Genomic DNA, 12,170 nt, shown 5'->3' on the forward strand with positions numbered 1-12,170 from the left:
CTTTCCAATGATGTAAAGTAGGTGCTCGTAGGTGATCAAACAACGAAGATATCGCAATAGTAGCAAATAAAACCCCAATTTTCATTTTTGCGATTTTAATTATATTGAAAAATATCACAGTTTTGGTTGAAAATTTTCCAAAGGCAAAGCGTGACTATGAAAGTAGAAGATCCCGTCTTTACAATGATGCAAACTAGGTCGGCATAGGTAACCAAATAACGGAGATATCGCAATAGTCGGTAATACATCCCATTTTTCTATTTTTTTGGAAATCACGCTACAGGTCGCAATATTGATCGGATCGTCACGAAAATTTCAGTGTTAATGGGGGTCTCACAGATGAAGAAGCATATTGATTTTGGTGATGGTCGGATAATATTTAGGGGTCGAAATGGGCAAACACTTATTTGGAGAAAAGTCAACATTAGCCAATAAGCCAATATCTCTGTTTCTTTAAGAGGTATATCAAAAGCAAAACCTGGAAAGGAAAGTAGAAAATATTACCTTTACAACGATGTAAATTAGGTTGTCATAGGTGGTCAAGTAGCAGAGATATGGCAATAGTCGATAATGCATCCCATTTCCGATTTTTTTGTAATCACGCCACAGGTCGCAATTTTGATCGGATCGTCACGAAAGTTTAGGGGTTAATGGGGGTCCCACAGATGAAGAAGCCTACTGATTTTAATGAAGGTCGGATAATATTCAAGGGTCGGAATGGGCAAACACTTATTTGGAGAAAAGGTCTACGTTTTATTTCAAAGCCAATATCTCTGTTTCTTTAAGAGGTATATCAAAAGCAAAAGGAAAGTAGAAAATATCACCTTTACAACGATGTAAAGTAGGTTCTCGTAGCTGTTCAAACAACAGAGATATCGCAATAGTCGGTAATGCATCCCATTTTCCGATTTGTTTGTAATCACGCTACAGGTTGCAATTTTAATCGGATCGTTACGAATTTTTTGGGAGTTGATGCGGGTCCCACATAGGAAGAAGCCTATTGATTTTGGTGATAGCCGGATAATATTTGGAGACAAATTCAAAGTTTTATTCTTTGTGAATATATTGGCTTATAGTAGGGGTATTCCAACGACAAAGCCTGTCAATGGAAGATGAAAATATTACCTTTACATTGGTGTAAAGCAGGTTGGCGATGGTGGTCAAACAAGGGAGATACCACAATAGGTAATGCATCCAATTTTTCCATTTTTTTTTGCAATCAAGCTACAGGTCGTAATTTTGATCGGATGGTCACGAAATTTTGGTTGCTTATGGGGGTCCCAGAGACAAAGAGGCATATTATTTTTGGTGGTAGTCGGTTTATATTCCCTTAAAGAAATGTTTACCAGTGAAAAGCTTATGCACAGGGGTAGAGGTGTAGGGTATCACATGGTCAGCCCCGTCCCGACTATAGCCTTTGCTCACTTGTTCAGATATGGGAAGCGGTTCAGAATCATAGGATGGCAACAAGAATGGGAGAGGACCCAATCAGGAGCAACCCCTTTCTGCAATTGTTGTTCCTCGATAGAACAATGTGCATATTAATGTACATATGCATGTAGGTACTTACAAACTTTGCGGCAACTCGAGTGACTCGAGTGATCGTAAGTGCCTTTGAATTGTTCTTTGTTCGCTAAGGTTCCCAGCAAAATATTCGATGCCAAAGATGCTATTTAAGCATGAGTGCAAGTAAAATGTCACCTTTTTACCACCTTCGCCCATTCTTTTTACAAGACCGTTACCCACCAAAAGATCCAAATCATTTTCGATGGCATCAAGAAGGAGTCAAAATATGAAGGATTAAATTCATAAAGTTAAATATATGAATATTATAAATAAAAACATAACAAAAAGAAAGATAACATTATGAAATTGGTTTAAATGTTGAAGAAAGGGATTTAATTGAATTGTACTTAGCATTCATAAAATTGGTCCTAATGCTGGTGAAAAGATCGGATGTTTCCGTATTATATTCTTGAAATTCCTTCAAATGCTGAAGATGGGATCATTCACAACAATTGGCACAATTGGCATCGCATGGAACAACTTCCACAAAATTTTGCTTGATTTTCTTTGTATTCCTCAGCGTTTGTCGTTTCGGCCATCATCCAAAATGCAATATTAAACATTTTCATTTCTTTTTGCCCTTTAATGACCTTTAAACGATGTTTTATCACTTTTTGCAAATTGCAGAAATTCTTCGGGAGTAAATAAAAAATTTTTACATATTTTTCAAAAAAAAAAAAAAAAAACAGCTGTTACAGATGCTGCCACATGTCAAACATTTAGTAATTTTTTATCAATTACCAGGTATTTTTAAAGTGGATTGTTGATAACAAGTATTTTTTGTTTTAGAAATATTAATTTAATTTAAAATATAGTAGTATTTTATAAAAAATTACGATTATTTAGATATTGCAAAATCATTTGTAAATAAAATAACGATATGGCAACACAAATTATATTTTCATGGGTTCACAAAATGCGGCACTATTTTCAATTTTCCAACTTGTGAACCCTTCTTCACTTTTTTCGCTTCTCCCTTGTCATTTGTGATAGGTCGAGACGCGAGAAGTGAGCTGCAACTCACTCGTGAGAAGCTCCCTACGTGAGTATTCATGATTGCTATGAAAGTAAATAATATTTCAAAAACTAAAGTTTGGGTGTGTTTCATGCGCACACATTTTCGTTTCGAAATACATAAACTGGGGGTTATTCTTCAGTTTTTAAGCCCAGTCCTTTAAAACAGTTTGTTCCATACGCCACATTGTTCGTAACTTAACAAAATTGGGCAATTTTTTGTTCCAAACGCCATGATTTTTGGGGCCACACGGCATGGATATGGAACGTTCAAAGTTGTTTTGTTCCATACGCCAGGCTTTATGGATATGGAACAAAAATACAAAATTTTTTGCATCACAAAGCTGATATGGAACATATTGACATCTGAATATCTCAAAAACTATAGGAGATAGAAGAAACCCGATTAAAACATCTGAAAGAGCATGGTTTAAAATCTAGTAAGGTACCTTTATCTCAAAATGTCAAAAATGGCGTATGGAACACTTAAGCATGACACCGATAATATTACTGATGATGACCATGAAACGAAGCATAACGGTTGACTTGTGGGAATTCGGTAGACTCCTATGTTTTCTGTGTATTTTTTCAGTAGCCAATTCGAGAAAGAGAAACAATTAAAAATTACCTTCGCCAAGTCAAAAATAAATTCTTTAGAACCCATTCTTATTATTTTGTTAATATATTTATTGTATTCATAATCTACATACTACATACATACATATATTTTTATTTTTAAATCCTTAGGTATGTGTGTGTCTTTTCTATTTGCCACTGTGTACCACATACGAATGGTATAACAGATGCCAATTACAGTTATGAAGACGAAATTCATTAGATTAATATGATGTTGACATACATACATACCTACATACATATGTATGTTTAATATATGTACAAGGAGAAATGGTAGGAAGATTAATTTAGTATTTTCATATAAATTGTTCGACTAAATATTTGCTTGCGTTTGCGAGCATCGAAGGCTTTACGTGCAGTTTCCGGTGTGTCAAAGGCAACTCTTGCATCACCGGTTGGTTGACCAATGTCATTGAAACGGCGTATAATATCTTCGGATTTCAAATCGAATCCGTGGAAAAAATTCAAAATGTCAGTCAGCTGCGCTTTATATGGCACATTTTCCAACTCCAGAACGCAACCAGGACGGCAAAATCGTTCAGGTAAGCCATTATTGTTGCAACTGTTCTCATTCATGTCAAATCGGTCGTTGTTATTACTGTTCGCAAAGTTTATATCGTTGGTTTCAAATCTGCTGTTACTGGCATTATTTCGTAGGTTGATATTAGAATTACTATGACTGTCACCGCCATTCCAGTCTAGGCGAGAGTTGATAGCACTGCCAACATTCATTGCAGCAGCAAGACTTTTTAGATCGGAAACTTTGATACCATTGCCTCCAGGGATATATCCGAGGAAAGGTTTGTTTAAACGGTTGGCTATTTCCTGCGGTGCAATAGGAAAAACTCGTAGGCTACGATTCATGAATTGTATATTATGGAATCGATTTACAGCGATTTCTGCATCGTGTGATCTACGGAACTCTACAATGAACTCGCCGGTAGGCAATTGTCTATCATTGCACAGAGGCTCTATGTGTTTTAAAGCCAGATTAGCGGTAATTAACAGCTGGGCAACGTCATTGATACGGGTAGCGTAAGGGCAATTCTTCAGTATGACGAAATTTTGTTCAATACTGTTTTGAGAGGGCGTTGGCATTTGCTGGTCATTGAAGTTTGGATTGAAATTATTGAAATTGGTGGGACCACCTACATTCACGTTCATCTCTGTGTCATCCATTTGAACCACTGTCGGCGAAATATTTTGATTAGAACCCTTTCGCAATCGTGGATCTTTAATACGGACAGATCTGTTAGTGTTCACAGCATTATCGTAGTCGAATGGGCTCTGTGTACAAGTATTATTGTTGTAATTTTGTGAATCGTCATCACTCGGATTATGCACGCTTCCATAGCCACCATACACATCGTATTGGTTTCCAAGTTTTTCCACCTCGTTTTCATTACTAACAACATCGTCTATCAGTTTGTTAGTACTATTAATGAAATCCTTGGAGTTTTGATCTCCTGTGTTAGAGTGATCGTCATCCTCCCCATCACTTTGCGTCAAATCTAGACTTATTACTTCTTTCGATTTTGCAGTCGCTTCTTCCTTTTGTCTTCGTCGGTTCTCTTCTTCGGCTGCTGCTTGTTCTTCTTTCATTAATTGCTCATTCGCTAGGCGGATTTTCTCCTTTGCCCGCTCCATTTCTTCTACAGAACCAGGCCTTACTCGGAGACGTCGATAGCCGATTTGGTGGTGAGCCTTATCTTCGTAGGCAGACAAAGCATCGTCTTCTCGGGAAAAACGGACGTGTGCCACAAATTCTCGGCGATTCTCCGGAGATGAAAGTAAAAGTATGTCATAAAGAGAATACGAGCTGAACATTTTCATAATGTCTTGTTCGGTTGTTAATGCAGGAATATCTTCAATATATAGAACACTGAAAGGTTCTATGTTAGACTGACTTTTGAATACGTTTGTAGGTATATTTCGGCCTATTGAATCTGAATTGTATTCGCCTCTATTTCCCAACTGCTGTCTATCGCGATTGTGGGCATCTGGGTGGAAGTTGTCAGTGATCGATTCAAACTCCTCCTCCGATACAGCTTCAATAACCACTGGCCTGTTTCGCAGTAGCTGGTTATTTCTTGATAAAGCCCTTACGACGCACGCATGTTTGGAGAACTCGACATAGGCAACGCCAATTCTCAAACCATGCGCATCGTTGACCATTTTTATGCCATTGTGGGGAATATACAAGCCAACGCAGAACTTACGTATATCGCTGTAAGTAGTTCCCGGGCACATATTTGATATTTTAACACACCTTGTCTTGTGGGGGTCCGATTCTCGAGCATTGATGTCATCTTCTCTAGGTGAAACAGGTGATGATTGAATGTTTCTATTCGACACAGACTTCTGGCTGCTAACAATGCTGCTGGCCGCAGCTTGGGCAAATAAGTTCGGATACATTTTTTCGTAGGGATTTGTATCGGCGAAGACTATGGGCTCTTGTGCCAGAGTCACTGTGTCTGTTGCAGTCACAATATCATTAGATTTTTTCTCTACGAAAATTCCTGGAATTGCTGAGCTACTAGTTGTCGTCAAACTATTTGTGGAACTTGCTGGCGAGTCCGAATTCAGAGCAGCCGTGTAGGGGTTTTGCAAAGCAAAGCCTTTATTACCATTGGAACCGGTCAGAAAACTGCTTAAACTGTAGTTATTGATTGACGTCAACGGGTTTACACTGGCATTCGTTTCCTCTATATTGGATTTTTTGTTGCTGGCCAGGTTATCTCTACCATAGCCTTGATTGTGATTGGCGGTAGAATAAGTACTATTAGCGGACCAAGCCGATAGAGAATTCGAGTTTGCACTCTTGTTATCCAAGTCATAGGAGTCTTCTTTGTTGTTTTTATGAGAATTTTTGGATCGCTCATAGGACCGATCGTAACTGTGGTCTCGGCTTCGACCGCGGCTGTTCGAGCGACTACGATCGCGACTTCTGCTTCTATCTCTGCTCTGGCGTGATCGTCTATGAATGCTTTCGTCGCGATTTCTTAACCGTTCACTGCTTCGATCAAAGCGACGTCTAAATGAACTGCGCTCGGAAGACCGTGAACGTGATCGTGAACGCGTCTTTTGTTCCCCAGAAACAGAACGATTATCACTGTGCCTTGGTGACAATACTTCATCAACGTCATTTACACCTCTTTGAGATACGGCAGCTGGTATTAGAGATATTCCGGCTTGTTGTTGATAGGCAAGAAACGACGGATTAACTGCTGTTAACGGATTTGAAAGTATGCTCTGCAAACTATTCGCGGTAATAACTGGTGGCTGGGGCTTGGTCCCTATTGGCATTTTGGGAGCAACGACATGAGGAGTGGCTTTGGGACCTGCCGTAGCGGAAGCCAGATTAGAGCTTTGCAAAGCCCGCAATGACTGCTGTCTAGCTGTTTCTATGACCTTTTGCATTTCTGCCCGAGATGAAAGCAAAAGTCGAACTTGTACTCCATTTATAGCTTCCCGATCGTGCATCATGGCTTGACGCGCATCCTCATCAGTGCTGCAAAAAAATCAAAGACATTTACTATCAAATTCTAAGTACTGTTTTAAGAAAGTTGATTTTAATGTTGCTCCAATTATGCTAAAAGAAGTTAAATGGACCACATATGTATGTATGTACATTCGGGTATGTTCTGAGACACACTTCACTTCACACCTCAAGAATTTTGTTCACCCCATTTATGCTTGTTTTTCAATTTCAATTTATTTCCATTTTATAATGCCCAGTCTTTCAACCTTTGGTATGGAATAGGGTGTACTCTTCTTTTTAAATACCCTAATGAATCTTAGTCCCAATAAATTGGCAAAAATAGGAGTAAATTGGGCGAACAAAAAGGTTGAGGCATAAAATGAGAGGTGATGTGTATCTCAGGACATACCCGATTGTCCCTCACAAAATAACTGAACGCAAAAAAGACAAATTGTGTTTTTTTCCCATATTTGTGGCGATCGGTTAACGTTAACCCTTGCCACCAGAGGGATCTTTGTTTTCATAGTAAATTGTATGAATTTTCACGCAAATTCTCTAAAATCAGCATTTATGGTCCTACCAAAATAACTTTTTGGTATACAGACTTTCAGGCAGGTATTTGAAACAATGGACAAGAAATGTAACTTGAATGAGGACACAACATTTACTTCGCATTGGATGTATAATAACCTTTGAACCGCTTACTTTTCATTCATGTTTTGCAGTTTTGTTGTTTGTGTTTTTGATACATTTTTAAATGTTGTATTTTGCCTGTCATCCATCTATGTATATATGTATATAAAACCGATCTTCCTGAAATTTTCAGAGTATATCACTACATGGCCTGAAAGTAACATAGGCTATACAAATTTCGAAAATTCCGCTTTGATCCGGAGATATAGCATCAGAATCAAAGGTACCTCCAAGATTTTAGATTTTTTATGCAAATATATATAGAATGGTAACAGATAATGTTTCTAAATTTTGGATGTGTGAAGGAATTTGGTCTAGAAATAAATTTGCCGAATTATGTTGAAATCGGATATAGCTTCCATATATATTTTTGCTATATGAATGTCCAATTTTAATGAATTTTGGAATGTGTGACGGAATTGGGTCTAGAAATAAATATGAAAAATTATATTGAAATGGGTTCCGATTTGGGTATAGCTCCCATATATGTATATTTTCGTCCGATTTCATGTCTTATACAGTATCGGCCAAAACTAAAGCACCACCTCAGTACATTATTTTAAATTATAATTTTTTTATGAAAACTAAATTATAAATTTATTTTTTATTTTTCTTTTTATTTATTTATATCTTCATAATTGGAAAATACAAAAATAAGGAGATCAGAATTTAATAAACAAAAGTTAAAATTCAAACAAGTATGAAAAGCGTTAAGTTCGGTCGGGCCGAACTTTTTATACCGTCCACCACAAATTTCAGTCATTTCGGTAGATTAATGTGGCCACAACCTTCAAAATACCGAAAATCGGATGGTACTGTTCTATGGGGGCTATATGATGGCGTGGACCTATACCTACGAATTTCTGGGGGAAAGTTTTATACCCCAAACGAAGACTAAATACCAAATTTCAGCCATCTCGGTGTGATAATGAGGCCAAAACCTTCAAAATACCGAACATCGGCAGATATCGTCCTATGGGGGCTATATCAAAACGTGGACCTATATAAACATTTTATGGTAGAAATGTTTCTTAGCCTCTGGAAATGCAAAATACAAAGTTACAACCGATTCTGTTGTCAAATGGGACTAATACATTCAAAATATATTAAAATGACGCGTACTTTAGATGGGGCGTTATATGGGGGTAATACCAAAATGTGGACCTATATAAACCAACTTTGGTAGGAATGTTTTTTGGCCTTTGGAGACACAAAATACCAAATTACAAATTAGAATTGCACGCTGATCTCGATAATCCGGGCACTCGTTAATCCGGACAACGCGGTAATCCGGACACTAAATATATTTACACTGTGGACACGGCAATTTTTTACTTCAATAATCCGGACACTCATTGGTTTTCTTCCACATTGAGTTATTTCTGCAAACAATAGTTTGTAGTGGTAATTTGGTTTTTTATTAATAAAAATAAATTATATGCAAAATTCATTCGTTTTGAGCAAAAATTAGTCCTATTTTTGATGCTGCGCGCGTAGGGTGATCTTTGCAAACGTAAAGTGCCGAATATGATTTGGCTTAATTGGCTTAAAAAGCCAAAAGCAAGATGATGATCGGACTCAACCACCCGCGAAACGTAGTAGTATAATGGTTGAATGTGTGTAGACATATCCCATGTCCCATGGGACTTCCGTGAAATCCTAATTTTCTAAAGTACCTCTTAGGTCATAACAGCCTAACCTTCGCTTTAATAAGGCAAAAATAAAAAAAACAAAATAACTTTGTTGAGAGTTTTAGGGTTCTAATTAGCGAGAGGTTCAGTTTGTAGTGAGAATTGTGTAATTCAAATATCACTATAAAATGACCTTCGCTTTAATAAGACAAAAATAAAAAACAAAATAACCCTGCTGAGAGTTTTAGATTTTCACTTTGTAGAGAAAATCGTCCGAATGATTCTTTTGTGCAGACACTTATCCTAATGAGAAAAAAAGAGGCAAATTACAATAATATATTTCATGTTTGGGTTACAGACCAATCTGGGAAGAACGTCATCAGGTCATAAGTTTGGTAAGGAAAGAATTACTCATAATCATACAGCTCTGTAATATAAATAGAAAAGCAAAGGGTCCAAAATCTTTGCCAATTTGCTATCCTCAAGTCTAGAAAAGTAGTTCCAAATTTTATCTTTATATATAAAACTCAATTGTCGTTTGTTGGTAATTGAATCAATTGAAAACGGCTGGTGCGATTTGGATAATTTTTGGTGGAAATGTTAGTCATAGTCCAGTTTAGGTTTTTATGCAAAGAAAAATTGGCCACGCCCACTTTTCCGCCCACTTTTATAAATATGTTATATCTACGAAACTACTCAACAGATTTTCCTGAAATTTTCAGGGAACGTAGAGTGATGGCCACCTGTTGAAATAGGCTACACATTTGGTTGAATTTCGGATCGGGTGGGGTACCTCCCCTATGCCCTATTTTTGTAAAAATGCAATATTTGCAACAATTACAAATGTATCGCTTTGAAAATTAATTTCCGAGTCAATGGCGATTGTGTCTCCGACCTTACGTGCTTATTTGGGGCATTAAGACTGGACAATGCCCACTTTTTTAATATTTTATATCTACGAAACTACTGAATCGATTTTGCTGAAACTTTCAGCGAATGTACAGGGTTGGTCCCCGATAAAAATAGGCTACATATTTTTTGACTTTCGGATCGGGCGGGTACCTCCCCTATGCCCTATTTTTGTAAAAATGCAATATTTGCAACAAATACGAATGTGTCGGTTTCGGAATTTATTTGCCAGTCAATGGCGATTGTGTCTCCAACCTTACGTACTTATTTTGGGACTCAAGATCCGACCACGCTCACTTTCTAATTAGGTTATATCTACAAAACTACTGAAGGGATTTTCAAGGAAATCGCGATTTGTCTAAACTTTTAAATCTTTAAAAATAAAAATCAAATGTCGTTCGTTGGTCATGGCATCAGCTGAGAACGGCTGAACCGATTTCGATATTTTTTTATGCAAAGAAAATGTACGTCCACTTTTTCCAATTTTCAGTTTTTATCATTTCTACAAAAACTACTGAACCGATTTTCCTGAAATTGCCAGGGAATATACAAGGATGGCCCCCGTTTAAAATAGGCTACAAATTCAGTTGAATTTCGGAAGGGGCGAGGTACTTCCCCTATACCCTACTTTTTTAAAAATGTTATATTTACAATAATTACGAATGTATCTATTTCGGAAGACCTTACCCACTTTTTTAGGATCCAATGACTTGACCACACCCACTTTTTAAAATATGTTACATCTACAAAACTATTGAACCGATTTTCCTGAAAATGTCAGGGAATGTACGGGCATATTTTCTTGAATTTTGAAGGGGGCATATTTGCAAAAAAACGCCTTACCTTTATGAATAAAAATCAAATGCTGTCATAACCCAACTTAGGTTTTTTGGAAAGAAAAGTTTACCACGCCCCCCGAAAACAGGTTACATATTTTATTGAATTCCAGAGGGAGCGGGGTACTTCCCCTATGTGATATTTTAAAAAAACGTTATATTTGCAAAAATTATGCATGTATCGGATTAAAAATTTACGGATTAATCTACAATCTAGGTACTTCTTTAGGGCCTATAGGCCCGACCACGCCTGTTTTTTTTAATATGTCATAACTCCAATACTACTAAAGGGATTTCCATAAAATTTGCGACAAAAGCTCAATGTTTGCCGTTGTTATGTATATATTACGAATTTCGGAAGAGGTGGGGTACCTTCCCCATGCCTTTCTGTTAAACGCTATATATAAGCCAAATGTATGATTATATCGGTTTCAGCATAAATTTTGGTAGGCAATGAAGTAGTGTGCACCCTAGGTACATATTTGGAGCCTAGATACCGGACCAGGCCTACTTCTTTTAATATGTTATATCTTGAAAACTGATTACCAAAACATTATTTTTCCAAAACTACTGAACCTAATATTCAGAAAATGTGCAGGAATGTCCCGTGGTCCAAAATGCTATATATTTGTAGACGAATTTCGGGGCCTATTATTTTATAATCGCTATATTTGCTAAACTTATGAGTGCATCGGGTTGCAAATTAGTTTTCGAGACAACGGTGGTTGCGCCCCCGATCAAGAAAAACTATATATTTACAAATTTACTTGAATGGTGAGGTTCAACGGTCCATCAGCCATGAAAAGCTAAAACATTTAAGTCTCAATAAGCGGGAGAATTCGATTTAACCACTTTTTAACCTTTAAAATTAGATCGCTTTAGGATAAAGACAGGGACATGGATTATAATAAATCCTAAAAAGCATAAATTGGCGAAAAAATCCGACAAAATCCGTAAGAGAAAAGAAGGGTTACAGACAAAAAATCCTTCTCGGTTTGACAATAGACCGAAGAAGTGAGGTAGAAAATACATATTTTTGAATTTTCAAGCATAAAGTCGATAAAAAGTTGTCATTAAAACTCATTACGACGGGCCAGCAACGCGGACCGGGGTCTGCTAGTTTGGTAAATATTTTAAGGAGTTTTCTAAAAGAATAATACAAAAAAGCAATTTCTTTCAATAATGTTTTTTTCTTAACTTCTGGGTAACAAATCTTGTTGTTTTAAGTCATTCGAAATTTTAGGTACATATGTTCCCAAAAACATATCCATATCCATATTACCTCAATGAGATGGGGCCCACTTTCTATAGAAGAGTCCGAACAGCGAGTCTTACGACTCCACCTGTAGATAAATTGCAAATTTACTGAGAAAATTTCGCCCAAATCACATTGAGCGGTATTTC

The 12,170-nt window shown here is 37.0% G+C and overlaps 1 protein-coding gene across 1 annotated transcript in view; it reads right to left on the reverse strand.

The window, feature by feature from the left end:
- Window positions 1-3,249: 3,249 nt before the first annotated feature.
- LOC141401096 (uncharacterized) overlaps window positions 3,250-12,170 on the reverse strand; it is an 87,246-nt gene continuing 78,325 nt past the window's right edge. Inside the window, exon 3 of the mRNA XM_073980934.1 lies at window positions 3,250-6,727. Coding sequence (XP_073837035.1) covers window positions 3,499-6,727 — 3,229 coding nt within the window. The 3' untranslated portion in view covers window positions 3,250-3,498. The remainder of the gene's footprint in view (window positions 6,728-12,170) is intronic.

The sequence above is a fragment of the Musca autumnalis genome, unplaced genomic scaffold (genome assembly GCF_047663935.1).
Source record: "Musca autumnalis isolate F117 unplaced genomic scaffold, ASM4766393v1 scaffold_4, whole genome shotgun sequence".
In the NCBI taxonomy this organism is placed as follows: Eukaryota; Metazoa; Arthropoda; class Insecta; order Diptera; family Muscidae; genus Musca; species Musca autumnalis.